Genomic DNA, 25,394 nt, shown 5'->3' on the forward strand with positions numbered 1-25,394 from the left:
CCTTTTGATGTTGCTTGAATTGTGGGCAAAGCAAGCAGCTTTTTTATTTAAGACTCTAAAAACAGAAAAATGGCATGCTTCTTCAGCAGTGAGAGAGAGAAGAGAGCTCAAAAGAAACTCAAGTGTTTCCCTGTTTCCAACAGAATCTCAAGGACCACCTCAAAGCACACTGTAGGAGATCCTTGGCCCAGAATTAAAACAGAGACAACACTGACCAACACAATGCAAACTGTGAATCATCACAGGAACTCTAGCCTTGGTACCATTTACTCCTATACTCAGAATCGTTTCACAACTTTTATTGTTTATTGTCACAACCATCCTGCAGAGTAGATCATTCCATTTTCAATCTGCAGACAATTTGAAAAGGGGAATCAATCGCATGCATATGCAGCTGCTGCAGCAGAACAGGATCAGGCAGTGCCTCCAGAAGATTAAAAAAATAGAGCATCATAGAATTGTAGAGTTGGAAGGGACTCTGGGGGTCATCTAGTTTCTTTTTCTTCCAAAAAGGCAGGCAAAAGTGCACTTCATAGGCATCAAAATTCAAAGTAACCATTTGTGAGCTGGCTCTAGATGGGTACTTTTTAAAATTGAGTCACAGAACTGAAATCCATGCATCGTAAATCAAGAGCAGATAGGCTGAGGGTGGCTTGGATGGCTTGCGTCTGCCATCTTCCTTGAACGCCCCCCCCCCAATATCCCTTAATGACTGTAAATGGCTGCAACCTGATCCAAGGCTTGGATTGGAAGGGAGACCCCCTCTTTGATCACAGACCGTTCCCTGCTGCTGCTGCCAAGGAGAAGCCAGCAAACAAGTGTGACAGCCAGGGTGAACTCAGCCGTTCCACGTGCAAAGCGGCTCATTTTCAGCCATTTGTTCCATGGTGTGCGCCTCCTGGAGCAGGGAAGAGGGTGACCAAGTGCAGAAATTATTTCGACCTTCTTGGACAAAGGAGGCGAGAGCTGAACCACTGGGTGGGAGGAGCCAAGTGTCAAAAGGGCAGACTTCATTAAAGAAAAGGAGCTAATGAGAAACCAACTCTGATCTGGGGTGACAGCCAAGAAAGCAAGGAATGTTTATGTCCGGGCCAGGAATCCCTTCTGCACACCAGCACAAATGTTCTTTTTCATACTCCCAGCAGTCTAACCACCATGCAAGGTGGAGATGAAAACGATGTTATCCTGGTCTTGGAGCAGATAGTCCAGCTCCCCCTGATTGAAGAAAAAGAAAACAAAATGAGAATGATTTCCGTACCATTTACTTTATATGAGAGATGGGAAGTGTGCAGCTTTCCAGATGTTGTTGGACTTTAACCTCTAACAGCCTGTCTGCCTAAGAGTCAGTGATGATGAGAGCTGGAGTCTACCAAGATCTAGAGCCACAGATGTTCCCCATCCTTGTTCTATACGCTGAGATCTTAATGTTTCAGCTGCAAGTCAAGTCAATGTTTATTACGGCAAGCAGCCAGCATATTAAACCAGAAATTCTGCATAATTCTCTACATGAACAATAAAAGCAACCGATATGGGGTTTTAACAGTCAATATACAATACTTAAAATACAGGTCCAGCGGAATAAAACAGCATAAAAGAATAAGAGATTTAACTAAGAGCTGTAGCAGCAATATCATCATCAGAGGACAGGACAAATTGTTATAATATGTTATTCAATAAAAGAGATTTACGTTTTTTAATAGCTAAGGTGCAGAATTTGGCCACAGCGTAGGATACTGAGCTCAAAGAGTCTTCCAGAAGGAATTTGCGTAACATTTCGGGGGGAAATTCCAGATAATATTGCAAGGGTGTGAATTTTGATAATAGGGGTAAAATGAGTCAGGATCGTTCTTCATTATAGAATTCACAGAATAGAAGAATGTGAATAACAGTTTCCACCTTGTTGGACATGCATGGACCGAGGCGCTCTTCGATTGGTATACGCAAGAATTTGCCGTGTAAGACAGCTGAAGGCATCACTTCAAATCGGGCTCTGGAAAAGGCCTATCTATAAGATTAATAGATAATATTGGATAGGTACGGGGCAGCTGCCAGATTAGGCCAAGATTTTAGACACCTGTAGTTCTTAGCAAGTAAGGCACCTTCTTTTTGCAGTTCAGTGTCAAAAAGCCTCTGAGTAATAATTGTTTTTGCCTTATTCAAAGTACCATTAAAGAGATTTTCTGGGTTTAGGCCAATTTGTTTGATCTTTTTAGTAATTTGCGAAAGCCAAGGTGGATAGGGGGCTGCGGCCAAGAAATGAGATAACATTCCCTTTGGGTTATAATGAATTTTCACCCAGAGGGATATTGCTTGTTCCCAGACTTTTAATTCAACTCTAAAGCCAGCTTGTTCAATCTCCAGGAAGCCCACAAAATATTTTATTTAGTTCTGCTGTCTATGCACCACTTTTTTGGGCGTAAAGCAGCTCATACACAAAATTAAAAAAACATAAAAACACTACTAAAAATCATCTCATTATAATTACAAAACTGAGGTAGTTGTCCACAAAAGATTAGAAATCCAGACACCATTTTCCTCCCTCCCTGAAGTTGAGGGGGAACTAGTCACTCTAACAATGGTCCGCAAGAGAATTTGCAACACAGTTCCAAACAAACAAGATCCCCAAATGGCAGAATCCATACAAACCATCAACTCCCAATCTGCGTCATTGATCAGCACCAAGATTCCAGGCCGCCTGCAACAAAACAGAGAAGCTGTTGAGAGAACAGGGAATAAGTCTCTGAAGGAAGAGGGGAAGGGCTGTAGTTCAGTGGGAGAGCACCTGCTCTGCATGCAGAAGGTTCCTTGTTCGATCCCTGACACCTCCCTGCCTGAAACCCTGGAAAGTCAGTTATGTAGACCACACTGAGATAGGTGGGCCAGTTAGGAAAGGTAGTAATCATAGATCTAGAGCAGGCATGTCAAACCTGCGGCCCTCCAGATGTTTTGGCCTACAACTCCCATGATCCCTAGCTAGCAGGACCAGTGGTTGGGGAAGATGGGAATTGTAGTCCAAAACATCTGGAGGGCCGCAGGTTTGACATGCCTGATCTAGAGGGTGTCTTGTAGGCCAAGTCCCTTCCTTGAGGCAGGAAATGCAGAGATCTAGAGCATTCCAAGCAGACCTAGTCATCAGCTGTCCAGCCTCTGCATGGAAACTTCCAGTGAGGGAGAGGCCAACTCTTAAGAAATTAGTTCCAGTGTTGAACTGCTTTTGCAATTCAGAGGCTTCTCCTAATGCTCAGCCCATATCAGACAACCTGTAACTTAAGCCTATCAGAGCTAGTCTTTGCCTTCTTCTGTTCTGTACAACAACCCTCTCGTGCCGAAATGGTACCATCACATCTCTCCTCACTCTTGTCTTCTCCAGGCTAAACATGCCCAGTTCATTCAACATTTCCTTGCTGGACTTGTTTTCCATACAGGTGGTATCCAACTCTGAGTATAACTGAGGATGCAACCGTACTATTACTGCAGTCCTCTGGAACTCCTGAAAGGATATCTGTCTACATCCCTCTTAAAGTGTGGCGTCCAAAACAGAGGACCAAATTGATTACCTTCTTGTGACTTGAGAGCTGCCTATGCAGCCTAAAATCACATTCAACTTTTTTTTTTGCAGCATCATGTTCAGCTTGTGATTTACTGCAGTTAATGCTTGCTTATTTTAAAAAGAAAAAAATATCCTCCATTTCTTCAAAATGACTTCAATATGGCTAACAGTAAACTAAAACACTACCAAGTCACCCCGATATCATTTTCACATGTACCACAGAAAAAACATCTCCCATATATATTCATTATTTAAGCCAGATTTTGCTCTGGGTCATTGAGGAATTTGTGCTTTCTGCACAAAAGACTTTCAGACCTTGGGTTCATACATTCCTCCTCTTCCCAGATATAATGAAAGGCCTTTTGCTTGATAAAGAACTCCAAATTTCAGATTAACACCTGCCAATTCTTAGGGAATAGAATGACTACAGGAATGCTGTCCGCTGTCTGCCAAAATGCAAGCACAGTTTTGAGCAAAACTTATAACGCAATGCAGAAAAAGGCAATTGAGTAGCTGAGAACTATATAAGCTTTCATTTTTGAAATTTCTAGATCTCATGATTGCAGAGTTGTGACTGAAAATGTACAGTATCTGAAAAGTTGCCTTACACCTGTTCAGACTATTTCTCCATCCACAAATTCTACTTACTGATGGGAATGATCTGTTACTGTCAAATAGAGATGTCATTTGGGATTGAACTTGGGACTTTCTACATGTAAGGTTGAGCCTCTGACCCTGAGCCCTTCCCCTTCTTCTGCCATGTACTCATCTGCTTACTGCTGAAAACTCAGAACCTGCTCAGCAAATGAGATATCACCAGATGCTGCCTTTGCATTTTTCGAGCTTCAGTTATCTTCACCTCCCTGTTGTTGTTGTTGTTGTTGTTGTTTGTAGTAGTATGCATATAACAATGCAAATGTTTGAGAGATACACAGAGAATGTCCTGCCCTTTTGACATCATATGGTCCACAGACTAGTTCTATTCCTCTTTAAAACGACTGCAGAGATTAAATATCTTGAAATCTGCATTCAATACCAAATTTTACGCTGGCATGGTGTAATCACATAATACATCTATTATTGGCCATTACTTGTTTCTATGCTTGTCTATAGCTTGTGTGCTAAATATACATCATTTCCCCAATTCAACAAATGGCTCGAGGTAAATTTATTTATGCCACCACTTCTCAGCCAAGATAGGTTCCCAAAGCAGTTTACAGACACTAATGATCCACCACAAAATACTGAATCTAATCCCCTCTACAAATTAACCCCCCCCCCCAAAAAAAACCCTGCATTGCTTCAGAGGAAAGGTGATCCAGCTTCTTGACCATTTCAGTGGCCTTTTTGCTGGCTCTACAACAGCCTTCTTGGGATTGTGTGTATGTGAAACAGGGGGTGGGGGCTGACCAAAATGGCCCTTTCCACTCTCCTGCAAAATAACCCCTTTCATTCTACAAAGGGGAGGGGGGGAATGAATAAATGGAATAAATGGAAGAAACTGCAAAATGGAGATGATGAGCAGTGCCCATTGCAAGCTTGGAGAGGAAGACCAAATGCAGAGGCAAATTGCCCCAAAGATGGCTGTGAACCAGCAGCAGCTTCTTCTCAACACCACGCAGCACAGCCCCATAATTGAAATCTGTTCCCTGCAAATCGAGCACAGGGGCAGGTTAATGCGGCTAAAGCGAGCAACTGCAGCCACTTCGCTAATGACTGTAAACAGCCAGGATCAACTGTGAAGTCTTGGATCAGAGGCAGAGGGATTCCCCCTCTTCTGACTGCCAACAATTGCCGCTGCCAGGGGAGTTGGCGCACGCTCCAGCTCACCACAGAGCAGTGACGAATGTTAAGTACACAGCCGCCCCCACCTCGCTGCAGAGGAGGGCTCTTCCGTGCTCCTAGAGGATGAAAGGGGGTGGGGGAGGACTCCCAGGAAGGCTCTGTTAGTCAGCACTTCCGTCTTCAAAACACAGAGGCGGCGCCTGTGTTAACATAGGTGGCAGAAAGCACAGGACGTCATGTTCTGCTAAAGTGGGGTGTTGGTTGACGGAGTCCATAAGAATTATATGAGGGATTTATATTCCTTTTTCTGTCGTACTAGAACGGCTGTGGGAGCAGGGCTACCCGCAGAAATTCCACAGCTATAGAAAGTCTGCATACAATGCACAAAGGACTTCTAGAATTTGCTGGCTCAGGATTTGGTAAAGGCCACCCATCTAGATGGCTTTGGAAAACATGACTAAATGCTGCAATGCGATATCCCAGGGGTTGGGGGCTCTTTTTTGAGTCAGAGGGCCACATTCCCTTTAGGGCAACGTTCCAAGGGCCAGATGCCAGTGGTGGGTGGGGCCAGTGGCAAAAGTGGGTGGAGAAACAAATGTGTACAGCAGGCTATACCCCAAAACCCACCACTCTCTCCACACTCTATCTAGGGAAGCAGAATGCACCCTCAAAATTCAAGGACAAATCTCAGCCAAGCAAACTACACTCTGGGAGTGTGTGCACCCTGGGGAGAGCGGTTGGCGCTGACTGGGAAGGAGCTCGTGGGGCTCCGTTTGGGCCCTGAGCTAGAGGCTCCCCACCCCTGCTGTACCCATGTGTAGATGAGAACAAACCCCAGTGGATGCAGAGGGTCTTACATGGGAGTAGACATGCCTAGGACTATGCAGTAAGACAATTTCATGGAGCACAAGGAATCCACCAACAGCTAAATGGAGTCACAGCATCCCTCTAAATCAGGAACAGTCCACATGGTGTCTTGCAGAAGTTGTTGCGACTCCAACTCCCATCAGCCTAAGCCCCTAAAAGGCTATGGGGATTGTAGTCCAACAACATCTGGCTGTCCCTGCTCTAAATACTGGATGCTTTTTGAGGTGGGGGAGGCAACCAAGTGGAGGGGACAGCCACCTTCATGTCCAACCTTCCTGGGAATATCCAAAACAGGACAATTTTTGGGCAATCACAGTTACTTACACAGAATCTCCTTGCACAAACAGTTCTGGCCTCTCTTTCAACAGGTTCTCTTTAATCCACACCAGCAAGTTTCGAACATCCCCTGCAATATTTTTTTTTGGGGGGGGGGAGAAAAAAAGAAAGGAAGAATTAATTGAGATTATGCTTTAGCAGCAGTGCCCAGGAACATTTTCTGCCCATATGAAATCAGAACTCGGTATTGCTAACATTTCTTCCTACCCAGATAAAAACTGATTGAGAAAGGAAAGTTGTCACTGCAGTAATGTCGGTGAGCAGAAGGAGCTACCTGCAAAAGGATGCTGGACGACCAGGTTAATGCCACCTCATTGCTTTCAAGTATTTGCAGGGGCACCCCATAGTCTCACACTCATACCAACTCCAGTCTCATTTTATAAGCACCCCATGCACACATCCAGAACCCTGGCCTGAGGAGGTGGGGAAGGGGAGGGGGAACCAGAAATAAACATAGAAGGGGAAAGGGAAGCGGCAGCTGTAGAAAGGGCAAAGCACCCCCTTCCCACCCACCACTTCTCCTCTGCAAAGCACACTACTCAAATGCCACTTGGTGGTGGGTGGGGGAAAAGGTAAAGGTAAAGGTAAAGGACCTCAGTGTCCGGGCTGAGCGATGGGGGTGGAGACACTCCTTCAGGTACACTTCAGGTATAAAATAATAATAATAATAATAATAATAATAATAATAATAATAATAATAATAGGAATATTGTTGCTTGTGGATGACAGACTTTAAAAACAGGGAAAGTTGTGAAAATATGAAGGCTCCAAGACTAAAAACATTCCACGTTGGTAACTTGTCACCTTCTTAAAATCCTTTTAACAAATTATTTTCTCTCTCTTTCTTCTCTTGCTTCTCACCTGTCCAGTAGGAAATGAACTGATGCTATCACCATCTAAAATAAATTGTTCTTTGGCTGTCTCAGTCAAATTGATAGTATGAAAAAGAAAACAACCTGCCACCCATTTCTTCTCTCTTCCCCACCCTTAATTCTCCCGCAACCCACAGTGCCCATCTTCCTTGTAACTTTTCTAAATAGAAAGATAAAGACTGGATTTTAATAAGGAATAGGCCAAAGACAAAGGACTGTTGTTGACTTTTCAAAGAATGAGAGACAAAACTGGCAAAGTAGTCTTCCTTGCTGGAGATCCCCTCCTGTGCTTTCCAGCAACTGGTATTCAGAAGCATTGCTTCTGAAAAGGGAAGTTACAGGGTACCAGGGAGAGGGCCTTCTCAGAAGTGGCATCCACCATGTGGAATGCCCTCCTTTCAGATGTCAAGGAAATAAACAACTATCTGACTTTTAGAAGATGTCTGGAGGCAGCCCTGTATAGAGAAATTTTTACTGTTTGATGTTTCGCTGTGTTTTTAATATTCCGTTGGGAGCTGCCCAGAGTGGCTGGGGAAACACAGCTGGATGGGCAGAGTATAATAATAATTATTAATATTAATGCTCCACCTTTTCCCCTAACAGGGAGTCAAGGAAGCTTATAGATAAAACTAAGAACAGCTAAAAACATAGAAAAAACCCATTAAAAATAATTAAACATTAATAGAGTTAAAACACACAAGGTAAGGTGATAGATAAGATAAGGTAAGATAGATAAGATAATCTTTATTGTCATTGCCCCCCTGCGGGAACAACAAAATTACTCAGCTGCTCCATCCACTCAGATAAGGCACTCCACATAAATTTAAAATAACTACAAAACATTAATTAAACAATACAGTACAATACAAGAAGACAAGAAAAAATGGAAGTACTACTGTCTTGGTAGCTCAGTCGGTAGAGCATGGGACTCTTAATCTCAGGGTCATGGGTTCAAGTCCCAGGTTGGGCAAAAGATTCTTGCATTACAGGGGGTTAGACCAGATGACTCTTGAGGCCTCCTTCAAACTGTATGATTCTATGATGGTATGAAAGAGGCACCATCATGATGGTCAAGCTGGTCACTAGGGAGGTGGCTGAGCAGGTGTTGCACCTATGCTTAAACTGCCTCCTCGGATCCCCTCTCCATGTACCGCTTTCACCCTGACATCACCCTCCTATCTTCTTCCTTTCCTCCCTCTCCGCTCGCAACTCCACTTGTAAGAATGAGATCATTTATCATACTGACCACGGCCAAGCTCCAATTTGCTGAGGTCACTAACTCCGGCCAAGCGTCACCTTGCCTACATTCTCAGCCACCGTAGTCATGACAAAGCTCCCCCACCCTCACCCCCTCCACTTGCCCATGTCGAGCCTCTTCCTTTATTCCGGGTTGCATGGATGGGAAGAGTACGTACAACCTCCATCAACTGACAGATGACTTGTTCTTTCAATACTGAGGTAGGGGGTAGGGAGGAGAGGAAGCCAAGCAACCCCCCTACACACACACACACACACACACACACACACACACACACACACCAATGCATTGTTCTGCAAGAGCTGGGCCCTTTGCCCATGAGGCTGAATTAAGGGCACCATTAAAGCAGGAGCATCACCAAACCAGACTACTCAAAAGATAATCCAGTGCGTCTTCACACTTTGATTCCCTCCTCCCCCCAGAAATACCCAGATGGCTTAGTTCCATAAAGCAAAGCAGAACAGAGCTGGGCATTCTGGGTGGGGGTAGGGGTGGAGATGCTATCAGAAGCTGCATTATAGCAGGCCAGGCCAGGGGTGCACTTAAGTAATTTTAGACTCTGGACTTAAATAGAACTCTTTAGACCAGTGGTTCTCAAACTGTTTTCTCTGGGCCACACTTTCAGAATAAAAATTTACTCACATCACACCGAATTTTTTGATAATAAATTCATTGGAAAACAAAAAGAAATAACTCATAGCAGTGCTTAATTTATAACCCATAACACAACTACTTTATAATATGATCATTGATCATAGATCGTATTATATTCAAAAAGTATAAAACAATGCAGCTAGATAAGAACATGGATAATTCCCAAAATAAAGTAAACAAACCTCTTAAATATGTACCTTAAGTATGTCTACAAACTCAGTGAGAGGCTTTGACCAGGTAATCTCATTTATATTATGTCTAATTTGAGTTAAACACACTCTCATCTCCTCACAAACACAAACAAGCCTTTCCCTTTGCTGATCTTGATGGTATATTATACTATACCAGTGATGGCGAACCTTTTAGAGATCGAGTGCCCAAACTGCAACCCCAAACCCACTTATTTATCGCAAAGTGTCAACATGGCAGTTTAACCTGTATGTCCCATTTTTTTCCTGTGTGTTTCACGTTTCTTCTTTATGACTGCTGTTGTAATAAATAATCCTGCACAAAAGTTATTGCATTATATTCTTCATTAAATTATCTTTCCATTGATATATAATTTTATGCTATAACTCAGTGCTCCTATACAAATGTTTAGGGGTACTCTCATTTTGGCTCAATAAAATCTCCACTGGGGAGATGAGCACCGCAACCCCAAAGTTGTCCGCAACTGGACTTAATGGTCAGGGGTCCCTTTACCTTTACATATTTAATATCTGGAGATATTATTCAGTTTTTGTTCCTGGCCCCAAAGTTCCTAGTCTTTAAGGCTGAGAAGATACATTGGGAATTACCAGTATATGCCTGTTTGAGAGGAGGAATAGTTGGCTCTTGAGAGTTGGAAGCAGACTGAACTTCTGGGGGGTAGGAAGGGGGCTCAGCGCCTTGCATTGCTTTGTGCACACAATCAGCAGAAGAAACACGAAGCAGGGCTTTTTCCCCACATGGACCATAGGGTTCAGCTTTAAACGATAACAGGGAGGTATAGCATGATTAAGAGACAATGACTGGCCCATAGTCACCCAGTAAGCTTCATGGCTGAGTGGGGTTTTGAACCTGGCTCTCCCTGGTCTTATTCCAACACACTATGTAAATCGCTTTGGATGAAAGCAGTATATAAACCCTGCTAAAATGAATATAAATAAATAAACATTCCTACCCAGCTTTCCCTAAACCCTAGAATGTCCTCCAGATGTCTAAAAGTCTGAGGATGTTGAGAATTATAGTCCAAAACATCTGGAGAGCACCAGGTTGGGGAGGGCTGCTCTAACCACTGCACCAGGGTTGGCTATCCTTTTTCAGTCCCCGGGTCAGACGCCCCTCCAAGAGCCATGTGCCTGCAGGGCATGGAAAGAAATGGTCCTTCTTTTGGCTCTAGAGAGAGCATCTCTGAAGATCACCTCTCAATCAGGCTGGTGCACCACTTTCCGTGGCTTGGTGTGCAGGATGAATTTTAAAAAGTGATCATGGGTTTCAATACCTTTGGTTCTTAAGAGGATGCCTTGTGTTTCTCTTCAGATGGCACCTTCTGCACATAGATTTGTGAGTACTCAATGGAAATGAAAATTAAAAATCGCTGCCCAACTGATTTTACAACTTTTTAAAAAAACAACTGATCAAAATATTTCAGTTTATTAACTAACATTTTGGGTGATTAACCTGAACTAGCTGCATAGTTTACCCCCCATATAAGAGAATTTTTATTTATGAATTCTTATGTGCTTACTGCCACATTGTTGTTGTTGCTCTTTTACTTAGGACTGATAGTAAAGTTAGTTCATTCACTGCTGTGGGCCCACCTGAACCAACTATGTTGGTGGGAAAGAGGCATACAGTCAAGTTGAATTTAAAGTCCCAACAGGCTCTGGCAGGTGGGCAGGGGAGAGGCATCTTCCAATACTCCCTTTAGACTGTCGTTTACAGTCATCAACAGCTATCAGTCAGTCAATCACCCATTTCCACCACCCTTCTGAGTGATACCCCCTCCCCACCTTAAGTGCCTGGGGACTTCTGCTTCAGTGTATCTGAAGAAGTGTGCATGCACACGAAAGCTCATTCCAAAATAAAAATGTAGTTGGTCTTTAAGGTGCTACCTACCTGTCCCTTTAGAACATTCTCCTCAAGGGCAAGCAGCTTGATTAGCTGATCCACTGGGCCTGCGCATGGAAGTGGTGGCCGTCTCTGATAGTCCTCCCCACCCCACAAGACCTGCCAATGGTCTTCCCCACCCCACAAGACCCGCCAAATCAGAATTCTCAGCTTCACTTGAAAGGGGAAAGTTGGGGTGGGGTGGGTGGGGAAAGCCAGTGAGAGGGATGGGGGGGGGGAAGCAAGGGAGATTTACAAGTGAAAGGGATTGAGAATGGAGCAGTTTGTGGGATAAAGAGACTGCAGAAGGGGCTTTACAGATGTGTAGGGGAGGGGCGGCTCATTGTTTAATTAAGCAGAAAGTGGCTCTTTTGAAAAGCAATTTTGCACAGGAGCCCCCAGCTCTGCAAACACTCCCTGGGAGGGAGGGCAAGGGAGGGGGGGGGGCGAGGAACAGCTGGCACCAGGAACCGTGTGAACTAAACCTGAGCAACTTAAAGGGCTTGTGGACCTCCTACAAACATGCACACAAATACACAGACAGACACACCACCATCCCCTCCTCCACCACCCACCCCACTCGCACCACCACCAATTCACCCTGCTACTACCTTTAGGTTTCATACCTGGACGGTGGGGATAGAGAGGTAACCCTGATCGATTACTGTACTGAACTCTAAAGGAGCTCAAGGCAGTACCTGCCTTCATTCCACACAGCTCCCTTCCAAGGGATGGTGGCATGGTTGGGCCACACTAGCAGGACCAGCCCCTCCTACTTGCTACGGCAACCTGCTTGCCCACCTGCCCCTTGCTCTACTCCAGATGGGGAAAGCTGGCAAACAAGTGCTGGAGGCAAGGAGAAGGAAGAACTGCAGTGGCAGCAATTGTGTGGCAGAGGAGTAGCAGCAGCAGCTGGCAACAGTGACCGCAAGGGAGCAGACTGGCTGAAGGCGGATGGGCCCACTGAAGGCACCTTGCACAGTAGCCCCAGAAGAAGCTTAGAGCTGGCCCTGGCTGTCCCCTCCCTGACCCTCTTTTCCCCCTTCCCACAGCTTGGCCAAAGCCCTCCTAGGGATCTACTCCTGAGGGCCTCACCCTCCCACCCTCTCATCAAGTATGTGGCTGGGAGCAGGGGACCGCCAAGGCAATCTGTCTTAGGCCATTTTCTTTCTTGTGCAGAAGGGAGAGAGAAGCTTGATTTGAATAGTTGACACGCCTTGTAAGAGCCCCTGAGTCATAGTTCAACTACTGTTCTCCAAAAAGCCTTGAAGGAAAAGGCTGAGAAAGAGAGTCAGTTTGATTATTACCAAATAATCAAAGCGTGCATGCGGGGCGGGACACCCTCTGGTACCGTAATGGGGAAATTCCTTGTGTGGCCTAGAGAAGGCCATTCTACTTATGGATGTGAGGTTTCTGTAAGATCAACCCTGCAAGGTCATTGGCATAATGTACCATTTTGGCCACCACCCTCTTTTAGCCTCAGGAGGCAGGTGCTGGGGGACAAGATGGGACACAACTGCAGCAGCCCCTACCCCACTCAACAGCTGCTCCTCTCTCTTGGAGGATGGATCTATACATGCCACACAACCTGCCATGTAGTCCTAACCTAGCCTGCTGTCCCCTGGTGAAGTAGAAGGGCACTATCATTAAGAAGGCCATTAAGAAAGCCATTAAGAACCTTCGAAAAGCCCTCTCATTCCTTGTCAGGCACCATGGAGGAAGAAGAGGAGGAGGAGGAGGAGAGGGAAAGGTGAGCCTATTTTGGACACCAAGAGCAAGCTTTTCAAATTGCCCTGCATTCCAAGTTTATGTTTCGAATGATCTCTCTGTCTCCAAACAGTTGTACACAGACAGTTGCAGTTCAGCATTAAAACCAGATTTTGTTAGTACAATAAAATCCAGGGGAATTCTAAGATTCAGAAGGGAACTATGCAGAAGGGGGAAATGTTAAAAAAACCAACACCACATACTTCCCCCCCCATGGCTTTTGAGGCAGCATGTTAAACAACAGCACAGAAGGCCCACAGTCCAGTGGGAAAGCCTGCACTCCAGTTCCCATTAGTCCCAAGGAGCATGGACCAACTGCCCAATGTGGAATAAAAGAGCTTCCTATATGCTCCTATCAAACACACCAATAACTGAAATATAATAATAATTCTAAATAATGAACAAAGAGCAACAAAGCACTTGAATCAGCCAGCAGAGTAAAACTACACCACCTGCTGTTCTCCAAAGGCATGTGTGAATAAAACAATTTCTATGGAGTATCAAGTCCAGAGCTAGGGAGCTGCTACTGAGAAGGCACAATCCATGGTTATCACCTGCAGGGAAAGCCCAAGACATTTTGTTGCCTGAAGCAAATGGCAAGCAGTTGCCTCCTCCCAGCCCCAGCAGACTGCTGGATCTTATTTCAACATACTTCACTGCACCCTGAGGGCAGTGGTTTATTTAGTGGATGCAGGTAGGTTGTATAGCACACACAGAGAGCTCTCTCCACTTGCTGCCCTTTGATACTTCCCACCTGAGGCAGCTGTCTCACTCTGTCTCATGGTAGGGCCAGCTCTGATCACATACCTAACCTCAGCAGGTGGTCACACCTAAATCTATGTCTCCCTAAATAGACAAGGAGGCAGGCAGCCCTTGAGAAACAAAGGGAGCCCCACACATGACATGAGCCATATTTTGAAACTGGTGCTTTTGCTTTGAGCCCACAAATGCAAAGGAAGCTTGTGAAATTATTACAAATATTGTGATGGGATCTGGAGTGCCTCTTTCGGGTCCTCCAAACCAGGAATATAGTTGGATAGAGTGTCATTTCCCCAAACATATTTACCTGCACTGGCATGAGACCTCTTTGCTCTCCCACAGTTTTGACATCTGCTCCTTTTGGGCCCCTATTAACCCCTCTGGGTAGAGGAAAGCTGTTGACATGACATTGAAGTTACCCTGCAGGTATCACCATTTATAAGCTACATAGATGTTACAGCAGCAGCAGCTAAGCAAGCCCACACATGGGACTAAATAGATGTCACAAGGAGAACAAAGCCTGACTTAGAAGCTGCCATCTATCAGAGCTCACCATTGAAAGAGTTAAGATTATTCCTGGATTGTTGTTTAGACACACACAGAGAGGAGAAAGTGATGCTTCTTTTGACGGCAGACAAATGCTGCACTGTATGGCTACAGGAGAAGGAGGCAGTTGCTCCGACATCTCTGGCTGCTGCAGCCATACAATGACCCGCTTCACTACTGAGTGATGGTGGAGTTCACAGCACTAACATTCAGAAGGACACCAATAAATATAATTCTTATCTTTCATGATCAAGGGTTTCCAGTTTATTCACCCTTGTCTGCAATTGTCTGCATCAGAGGTAGGCGCTGCAGGGTAGCCTACCCTGCTGATTGCCTCACCCTCTTGAGCCAGGCCAATTCACCTGTCCTTCCTGAGCTGGTATGCAGGAGCAAGGAAGAGGAGCTAGGGCAGCAGCAGCATCCCCCTTTAAACATGGTTTTTGTTGGGTTTCAAACAAATGAAGAAACCATCAACAGTACAATGGCAATGAAACAACCATATAGGACAGGAGGTACAGTAAAATGAGGTTGTCAAGAGAACAAAATAAAAGTCAATATGTAAGAGTGGACAGAGCTCTCCAAGTTCACAAATTACCAGGATTCATTGCAGGGGTTGGACTATATGACCCTCAAGCTCCCTTCCAACTCTACAATTCTATTATTCTACATTGTCTGTTTCTGATTACAAAAATAATACACAGAAGCAGACCAGCATCCTTCACTTGCCTTGGGCTCTCTGTCTCTGGACAGTTGTATGGATTGAGTCCCAATTAAAAAAAGGGCAAATGGGTGGGTAGTGGGAAACACCCTGTGCAAGTTTACTCTAATATGTTTAAACAGAGTTCTTGAGTAAGTGTGTATAGGACTGCAGCCTTAGCTAATGAAAACCTCAGTTCAGCCAGGAGCAAGGTGAGGTGAGAAGACACCTCTGGCTCATGAGCCTCAATTGGGGGTCCCAATTTGGCCTGAAAGGCCATCCTCCCAAGCCATGTCCATCTGCCCAACATATAGGATGTCAGGTTTTGGGCAGGTAAATATGTGGTTCCCCATGTCTACTTAAGTTGTTCAGACGGCTCCCCTAATTAAGAAAGCACACTGTGGAGCAGGACTTGATGAGGCTTCTGTCCAAGAACCAGCAGCAGCTGAAGTCAGCAAGACTGAGCTGGATAGACCAGCAGCCTGACTTGGTGTGAGGCAGCCAAGTATGCTCATAAGATTTATTCTTATTTATTTATTTAAAGCAAATAGTTGTGTGCCCCATTCATTAAAAAAAATCAATGCAGTTCACAACAACTGTATGTAAAACCATACAATAAAAAACTATATACAGTAAAGTTAAAACCAGAAGTTGGGTTAACTGTTGCAGAAAGTTGTATTAATTGTCCACAAAGGAAAGTTTCAGAAAGGTGTTTAAAAGCTGGTGCAGAAGCTGCCTGCTGAATCTCTGTCAGAGCCATCTTTAGGGGCTGGGAGTTACTTTGGTCAAAGGCATACATCTCTTTAGTTTAGGCTTCAATCAAATTTTGATTAAATTCTAAAACTAAAACAATTTAATATGGGTTTTAAGTTTGGATTAAGAATGTAAAAACAGCCCCACTGGATCAGTCTGAAATCATGCCCGGTCCAGTTTTCTGTTTTCCACAAAGCAGGACACAAGTGTGATGGCCATTTCCCATTGCTTCTCCCCAGGAACTGGTACTATTAAGAAATACACCATTTCTGACCCTGGAGGCAACAGCAGCAACCATAAGGAGTTTGCAGAAATCCAGGCCAGTTCAAGTTGGCAACCCTCACCTATGGTAGCGATTTCCATAGTTTAACCATGGGATGTGCAAAGCAGTATTTCCTTTGGTCTGCCTTGAAGCTCTCACCACTCAGCTTCACTGAATGACCCTAGATGTTTGAATCTAATGCTTACTCCCAAGACCGTGGCAGGTGACCAGATATTATCACACATATTCAAAAGCACATAACTTGGCAAAGGCAAAAAAACATCCTCAGCTGCAAATGGGAAACACAGTGGTGGATTGCTTCTGCCATTCACTTGTTCCTTGAGTCAGGAATCCCACTACACAGGAATGAGTAGAAACAGATCCTGAACTAGTCATCACTTCTCTGCCTAACCTACCTTACATGGCTGTTACATGCCTCTAGCATACCCTGGTTGTGTCAAGTTTCTTCTTGATACACTACTGATTACACATTATTGCAAAGGTATAGGGGGCGGCATCAGCATCTCATTCCTCATTTTCTCCCACGTGCCATGATTTATTGCTACATTTATTCCATTGTGGAACACAAGGTGGCCTAAGCCTCCTCCCATCCAAGCGCAGATTAGACTCAGATTAGGCTTAGTTGCAGAGAGGTTGCGTACATCACATGCCTTCAAACTGTTCTCTGGGACCTGAATTTTAGGGTACCACACACACACCCCTTACAAATGAGCAGCAGAACTAGCTGGGTGAGTCAGAACAAACACTGCCTGTTTCTAAGAGCAGCCAACTAAATATCTCCGAGAGACTCACAAACAGGGCATGATGTGCCCATGGCACTTCCTGCCTTCTGTCCCCAACAGCTGGTGTTTCAGAGGCATACTGCCTCTGTATTGGGAAGCCCTACTATAATAGGCAATAGTCATTGATAGAGCTAAGCTCTAGGAAGCCGTCTAATCCCGGGGGTTGGTGTGAGAAGTCACCCTTTATTCTTTGCAGTAGCCTTCATTTTGCAGACCAAAAGCACTTCACTATACCCTTGCCCAGAAACATGCATGAATAGGGACCAGAAGCCACCTGAATCAATGATGCAGCAGCTGAGCACCTGATTTCCCTGAAGAAGGTCCTTGACTCCTCCAGTTAAAGCAGGAACCTCCAAGCCAGACTTGGCCTGCCAGACCTCCCCATTTGGGCCATGAGGCTGTTTTGGGTAAACCATGCCCACCACCCTACACTTGACATAAAAAATGTCCGATGTGGGGCAAATAATGGCTTAAAGGGAGCTCCCGATTATTCCTTTACACGCTCCCATCATCCATTATCACTTCTTCCTCCATGAGGGAAAAGCTGTTTCCAAGGCATGGGTACTCCTTTTCCCTCCCAGCACTGCTACTTGAACCTCTGGTTTTTGGAGATTCAAATAACAGAATGGAGCTGTTTCAAACAAGCCATGCTGTGCTTTGAAGTTCCAACAATCAGGGCTTCAAAATGCATCACCCCCTGACATCACAGCAATGTCAAATTTGGCAGTATGGGTAGGTAAGGATCCGATGCAACAGCCATCAACTGAGTTGCAGGCAACTGAAGAGGGCTTTCTCTGCCCAAAATCAAGGAGTCATCAAGTCTGATCTACCATAAGGCAGTTTCCCATGTGCCACTGGACCTCAAGCATAAAAGCTTCTCAAATAGAACAGGTTTTCATTTTCATCTTGGTCCATCAATAAGAACCAAGTCTGGTCCAGAAGAAGACAGAACAGGCAAAATACTCACAAGGTATTTGCTGGCTGGGCAAAGTCACCTGATGTTTTCTTATCCCATCAAACAAGAGCTCTGCTCCACCTCTGAAAAATTAAGATGAGAAACACATAATCAGCAACATTCTGAAAGACAAAAATCATAGAGGCACCAGCCTTTTATAGTGTATGCATAATTAAAAACCAACTAAGGTGTTTACCCTCTACAAACCCCTCACTTTAGAATTATTATTCTTCATGTGCAAATGCAATAAATTAACTCATTGACTTAGCATACAGGGTTGATCCAAGACAATTTGATGCCTGAGGCAATGGACAAGATACAACCTACACCCTCTCATTTCACACAGAGAAGCCTACTCAATTGGCAACTGAATCTTATTCATCAGTGGTTGTCCTCCTTCCCTCTTAACTGAGGGGAGAAGGGGTAGCCTAGGGCAGTGTTTCTCAACCAGTGTGCCTCCAGATGTTTTGGGACTACAACTCCCATCATTCCTGACCACTGGTCTTGCTAGCTAGGGATGATGGGAGTTGTAGTCCCAAAACATCTGGAGGCACACTGGTTGAGAAACACTGGCCTAGGGGGCACATGGCAGGGTGTGTGATAAACTGAGCTGTCTTCTTAAGGGGGTTCAGAAAGATAAACTGCAGGGAGCTGCCTCCACTGTTCTGTAGCCACTCCCCCATTTGCCATCCAAGTTGGCTGCCTCACTTTGCCTACCAGTAGAGTTGGCTCTGCAAGTTATCTAATCAGGGGATAGCCCCACTGAAAACCAATCCGAATCAGTTTTAAAAGAAAAATACATATATAAGTTGAAGAGGCTATATTAGGGAAACAGGCACAGGAGAGAGAACTGCAATGTAAATAAAGCATCTTCTAGCATTTCTGAAGGACAATAAACACATAAAGTTTCAATTGAGGAATCTGTTCAGTACAGACCTGAACCACCATCAATTCTATACACACCCACTCAAGGAAAAACCTCACTAAGTTCCAGAAATGCACATATAACTATTTCCCCCAACCTGGCACCCTTCAGGTGTTGCTCAACTATAACTTCCATCATACTTGACCTTGGCCATGCTGGCTAGAAGTGATGGTGAGTCATAGTCCAACAACATCCGGAGGACACCAGGTTGAGAAAGGCTGGTGCACAGGAATACCACCTAAGACACACAGATGAGATTGATGGAGAGCAGGCAACATCTAACCATGGAACCATGAGGGCATGAGCCATCATGAAAATCTACTCCAGCAGTAAATTGGTACTGGCTTCTTGGCATCCACATGCTTCATGATTGCCATGTTAACAGAGAGATATGGAAAAGGAATTATTATCAAAATACTTACAGTGAAATATTAGCATTAGACCCAGTCCCTTTAAATCTAGCTACGTGGAGGGAGATTTTTGGCTGTACTATGGAACAGCACAACAGTGCCTTTGTAATGCTCACTGCAATGCTATTACTTATACAAAGCCACACTCCCCAAGGATTGCTCTGTTAGTGCTATCTAGGCTCAACAAAAAAGAAAAACGGTTAACTGAAAACTGAAGTAGCAGTTATTAATGTTAGACAAATCTGGAGATTCATGAGCGAACAATCCCTACCAATGATAGGAAAGAGGCATCTTTCTGCTAGCTGTGAAAACAAGCTCACACTTTGTGTTAATTGCAGATACTGGGATGTGAGATAAGGTCCTTCTGTAGCATACTAGCTGGGGGGAGAACTCAGCTGCAATGTGAACACATAGAGCACTCTTTTAGGCACTTCCAAGAAAAGTGTGGGGGAGACCAAATAAACACTGCTTTTCTGGAAATCAGTTCTACAGTGGCTAGCATGGGTGTAGTAGTTATCTCAAAACGATGTACTAGATGGTGTGAGCATGGAGGAAAGACATTATTTATTTAAGTTGAAGAAACCCTTCAAGGTTTGGAGAAAGGTATCTACTAGAACTGATGTTTATTTAGAATGTTTATATACCATATTTCAACTAAATGTTCTCCACACATTTACACAGTAAAATGGGGCACCTCTTAAAATCTCTTCAGAAGTAGCTTCCACCAGCCCAATGTAATCCAAATGCTCTGGACTATCAGTGGCTCCAGGCAGCACAATGGAAGTTCTGGACCAAAGCATATCTTGGTGAAGGCTGAATTTAAGTTTAATAATGTAATAATGTAACATTAATAGGATGTAAATCAGGGATGTGGAACCTAAGGTCCTCCAGATGCTGCTGGACACACAACTCTCATCATTCCCGACCACTGACCATGTTGGATGGGGCTGATAGAAGTTGGGAGACCAGCAACAACTGGGAGGGCCACAGGTTTCTCCATCACAGTCCACAAACATTTATGCCATAATAAATGTGCCAGCCTTCAATGTGCTACAAGCCCATTTGCTGTTTTTGTTATGAAAAACACAGCAGCCCCTCTGGAAATTAACATATGTATACAGTATCTAAGGCACTTCATCTATGTTATTATAGTAGGTTTGGTTCTGATAAGTGTGAATTCATATCATAGTTCACTGAGAATGCAATTTCCCCAGGTTTTCCCCCATAAAGACCCACCATTACAGACAGAGACAGTTATACCCAGCTGCAGGAGAGAGGGGACATCATCAGATACTGAGGGAAACACTTGCAAAGTCACTGGTGGGCTTGTTTGTTTAAAGAAGTATCATTTGTTTCCGTTCTATACCTATACCTGTGATATTTCAAAAACTCAGCATATTCACTGTAGCACAAACTTTCAGGGACTAGAGATACTGGCATTTCTCTTTTTCATAGTTGTGTTGCTTCCCTTTTGTTTTATGCCAATGATGCGTATTTGATTCCCTTCCTTTCTTGATTACGTATATAGTCAAGAGTTGTAATCCAGTCTATTCCCATTCTGGAAAGAGTGCTGTACTTCACATGTATGCTTTGCTAAGTGATGTTCAAACCCCCTCTTTAACGATAGTGCCTTTTTGTAAACTTTTACAGCAGATGTTCTCAGTCTGGTGATCTCCAAATGCTTTGGACTACAACTCATCAGCCCTGGCCAACATGGCCAATTGTCAGGAATACTGGGAGTTGGATTACAACATTTGTAGGCACCAGGGTGAGGAAGACTGCTTGACAGACTCTTCTGAGACCTATTTTCACAGACCTTATAATAAACACTTAACTACGGAATGACATCAGACTATTCAATGCAGAAAGCAGCATTTGAAAACTAAACATCAAGCACCTTGATGTCTGATGCCTAGCTGGATTTTTATCTCCCTTTCAACATTACCAAGAAAGGAAATACATTCAAGACTGAGCCACCTACATGGCACTAATGACATAATATTGTTTCATACCACTTTGTGCATTCATTCATTCATTTATTTTCTTTGTCACCCTTCGTCTGAGGACCACAGGGTTGTTTACAATGTAATTATTTTGCAGTCCTTAAAATGTCTAGCTCTTTATTCAACAAACAGAATCATAGACATAGAATTGAAAGGGACACTGAGGATCATCTAGTGACAGGTAGGTAGCCGTGTTGGTCTGAGTCGAAGCAAAATAAAAAAAATTCCTTCAGTAGCACCTTAAAGACCAACTAAGTTTTTATTTTGGTATGAGCTTTCGTGTGCATGCACACTTCTTCAGATACCTGAGGATCATCTAGTTCAACCCCCTGCAATGCAGGAAAATGCAGCCACCCCATACCCAGATCAAACCTGATGAACCATTAAAATCAGAAGAGGCTAACATGTGACCCTCTAGATCAGTATTTCCCAAACTTGGGTCTCCAGCTGCTTTGTGACTACAACTCTCATCATCTCTGACCACTGGTCTTGCTGGCAAGGGATGATGGAAGTTGTAGCCCAAAAACAGCTGGAGACCCAAGTTTGGATAACACTGCTCTAGATTTTGCTATCCTACACCTCTCATCATTCTGGCTGTGCTGGCAGCAGCTGATGGGAGATTGAAGTCCAGAAAAACCTGGGGGGGCTACAGGTTAGCAACCTGATTTAAAGGATAGTGGCAGACTATGTTCCTTCTGGTGCTAAATTTCTACATTTCTAAGATGAAAGGTGTTGAACTCATACCTTCCACTGCAAGCTAGCGCCCTGAAAAGGGCTTCTCAAGACCCAGCAGTCAACTGATTGGTGGTGCCTGTAACCTCCTCTTTATCTTACCTGCCCCACACCTAACATCAAGTATGTGGGAGGTGAGAATGACTTGGCTGATATGATATTGCCATTTGGCTGCCCTAATTAGACCACTGGGCTGCAAGGTCCACAACCGTATTCTATCCTGAAACACTAAAGGCACCTATGTAGGAACTGGTTCTGCCTATGCCTATTGAGAAAATGGCCATTCTGCACATGCTCAAATTCATTCTTTATTGTTACTTCACACATACCAGTGTTGACTTTAAAAGAAAATGGGATTCTTTGTGGGGAGGGGGAGTTTAAGGACCAACTCTTTGAATGTACAGAGAACAGTTAAATGACATAATACTGGTATATGGTACCCTGTAGTTTCCTTTCACTTCATCAGGTTCTTTTAAAGTAAAGGGTAAAGGGACCCCTGACCATTAGGTCCAGTCGTGACCGACTCTGGGGTTGCACGCTCATCTCACATTATTGGCCGAGGGAGCCGGCGTATAGCTTCCAGGTCATGTGGCCAGCATGACAAAGCTGCTTCTGGCGAACCAGAGCAGCACACGGAAACACCGTTTACCTTCCCGCTATTTATCTACTTGCGCTTTGAAGTGCTTTCGAACTGCTAGGTTGGCAGGAGCTGGGACTCAGCAATGGGAGCTCACCCTGTCGCGGGGATTCGAACCGCCGACCTTCTGATCGGCAAGCCCTAGACTCAGTGGTTTAACCCACAGCGCCACCCACTTCCCAAGTTCCTTTAATCTCACACAAATTTTATTATTTATAAACCTTTCTTTAGTACTGTATAACCAAATTATTACCCACTTCACTTCACTCCTAGACTAGGAAGCCTTATTTGTAGGCCAAAACCGGATATGGCTATCTTCATGCAAGCTTTCCTTCTCATGAAACCTGTGAATCTGCCACCTTGGCATAGTCATAAGCACCAATGACAGTCTCATTTTCAGTTCTCTGCCTCCCTACCTTTTTAAGGCCCACAAGTAACTTTAAGTTGATTGGAGGAAATCTACCTTGCTTGTTAAGTCTCTCTGCACCCCATTCTTAGTCCCCTTACCACCAGTTTGCCCCAGTATGAACTCTCCTCCCCCCCCAAACCACTGGGAATCAAGAAGTATGCACACACACCCCACCCTCTTTTAATCTATGGTGCTTTTTAACAAATAATGAGAAGATATTGTATGCAGTAAGTTAAATTGGTCAAGCAACATCAATAGTATTATTAAAAAGGTCCACCAGAAGTTGTATTTCCTGTGTCAACTAAGGAAATTTAAATTGCCCCAGGAAGTGTTGATCCAATTTTACAGAAGCATCATTGAAACTGTTCTCTGTAATTCTATTACTGTTTGGTATGGTACAGCCTCCAAGACAAACAAGAAAAGGCTCCAACGAGCTGTAAGAATTGCAGGAAGGGTAATTGGTGCTAGCTTGCCTACAATAGAGTCAATCTATGCTACCAGAGTTAAGAAGAGAGCAGTGAGAATTGCAGCAGATCCTTTACATCCCGGTCATCATCTGCTAGATTTACTCCCATCTGGACGTCGCTACAGATCTTCATATACAAAATCAGCCAGGCACAGGAACAGATTTTTCCCTTGTGCCATTAAATTGTTAAATTTGTAGATGTGTAGCTGAAGGGGAGGTCAATTATGGGTGGGTTTCTTTGCTTATTTGTATTGTGAGTGGAACAGTGTATGTATGCTTACATTGCAATGTAGCCGAAACAAATTCCAAGTATGTTGGAAAATGTACTTGGCCAATACAAATTATTCTTATTCTTATTTATGAGGGAGGGAAGTGTATGCCTCTCCACTTTCTCCGCACCATGCATAACTTTGCGCACCTCCCCTGTGTTCCCCGTTAGCTTTCTTTTTCCTAAGCTAAAAAAGCCATGATTTGTCACCTCCCCTTGTTTAGAGAGGAGTCATTGTGTGATCCCTGTGTTTAGATGCGATTCCTGAACTGCTGTGGCAGGCGGGGGACAAGCGACTCTCCTGAGTCCCTGCTGTGACGGAGAGCGGGGCGTGGGGGGGGCGGGGCGAGGTAGGGAAAGAAAGATTCCTCTGGGGAGGAGAGTAGCCTGTGGGGGGGGGGATGCGGAACATGGGGGCGAAGTAAGGAAGCTTTAGAAACCAAATGAAAAACAATGGCGCCCCCCTTTCCCTCCTCCCCCCGCCCCAAAAGAACACCCTCACCCCAAACCCAGACGCAGACCCTCCACCCCTAGACCAAGCACCCCCTTCGCCGGCTGAGCTCCCCACGCAGGATCTCGGTGAGGAAACCCTCCGCCGCCCCGATGGCGCCCCCCTTACCCGAACTCCAGCTGAAGAGACAAGGGCGCCGCCATCTTTCGTGAGGGAACGGCGTTGCCCGCACCGGAAGCGCGACGCCGCGTCTGCTTCCGTGGGCGGCGGAGGTTGCCGAGCAACGGCGCGCCGGAAGAGGCTTGGCCCCGCCCACCCGCCCGCCCTTGTTGAAGAGCCTCGGAGCAGCCTTCTTCCCTTCTGCGCTGGTTGGAACCGCGCGGGTGGCCCGCCCGGCCAAGTCAGTGTTGCCTGCTCTGGCTGGCAGCCAGGGTGCCCGAAAAAGTTGCCAGCCGTAACTGAGAAGTACCAGACTTGCTGATCAGTATTAGGTCCCGAAGTTTCTATACACCGGAAATCACGACTGCAAACGCAGATTATTATCTTGTGCCATTCTTCCAACAGCCCGCTACCTGGTCTGCACCTCCTCCGCTGCCTGTTACATATTAAAGCAGTGGTTCTGGGACATTTTTTCTGTGGGCCACACTTTCTGAATACTGTACAATTTTCTTGTGCCACACCAATTTTTTTATTGATAAGAAATACATTGGGGAGCAAACAGAAACAAAAATTAGCAGGGCTTGATTTGTAACACATAGAACACAACTGCTTTATAGTATGATCATGGGGGCACCCAGAAATAAAACAAAAAGACAAGGCAGCTACATAAGAACACAAATCCTTCCCAAAATGTAATTCTAAACGAACCTCATATGTAACCTTATGTATGTCTACAAACTCAATGTGAGGCAGGAGCTTGCTTTTGCTGGGTAATACCATTTATAAAAAGGTAAAAACTGGACCATTAGGTCCAGTTGCGGACGACTCTGGGGTTGCGGCACTCATCTCACTTTACTGGAAGAGGGAGCCGGTGTACAGCTTCCGGGTCATGTGGCCAGCATGACAAAGCCGCTTCTGGCAAACCAGAGCAGTGCACGGAAATGCCGTTTACTTTCCCGCCGGAGCGGTACCCATTTAT

The 25,394-nt window shown here is 44.7% G+C and overlaps 1 protein-coding gene across 1 annotated transcript; it reads right to left on the reverse strand.

Annotated features, from left to right (window-relative positions):
• Nucleotides 1-284: 284 nt before the first annotated feature.
• On the reverse strand, nt 285-24,497 carry URM1 (ubiquitin related modifier 1). The gene is made up of 5 exons (XM_035133372.3): nt 24,425-24,497; nt 17,968-18,038; nt 6,527-6,608; nt 2,647-2,695; nt 285-1,215 (listed from the first exon to the last, which is right to left on the reverse strand). Exons 1-5 carry the CDS (start codon nt 24,457-24,459, stop codon nt 1,147-1,149), a joined length of 306 nt encoding a protein of 101 aa, XP_034989263.1. The 5' UTR covers nt 24,460-24,497; the 3' UTR covers nt 285-1,146.
• Nucleotides 24,498-25,394: the final 897 nt, after the last annotated feature.

Source organism: Zootoca vivipara, chromosome Z2, assembly GCF_965207765.1.
Source record: "Zootoca vivipara chromosome Z2, rZooViv2.hap1.1, whole genome shotgun sequence".
Classification (NCBI taxonomy): domain Eukaryota; kingdom Metazoa; phylum Chordata; class Lepidosauria; order Squamata; family Lacertidae; genus Zootoca; species Zootoca vivipara.

Excerpts from the sequence above, each read along its gene's own strand:
- URM1 (XM_035133372.3), bottom strand. The coding sequence starts at position 24,459 with ATGGCGGCGCCCTTGTCTCTTCAGCTGGAGTTCGG. Across the intron at positions 18,039-24,424 it reads TCTCTTCAGCTGGAGTTCGG|AGGTGGAGCAGAGCTCTTGT; the intron begins GTAAGGGGGGCG and ends TTAATTTTTCAG. Across the intron at positions 1,216-2,646 it reads ACGCAGATTGGGAGTTGATG|GGGGAGCTGGACTATCTGCT; the intron begins GTTTGTATGGAT and ends TTCTTCAATCAG.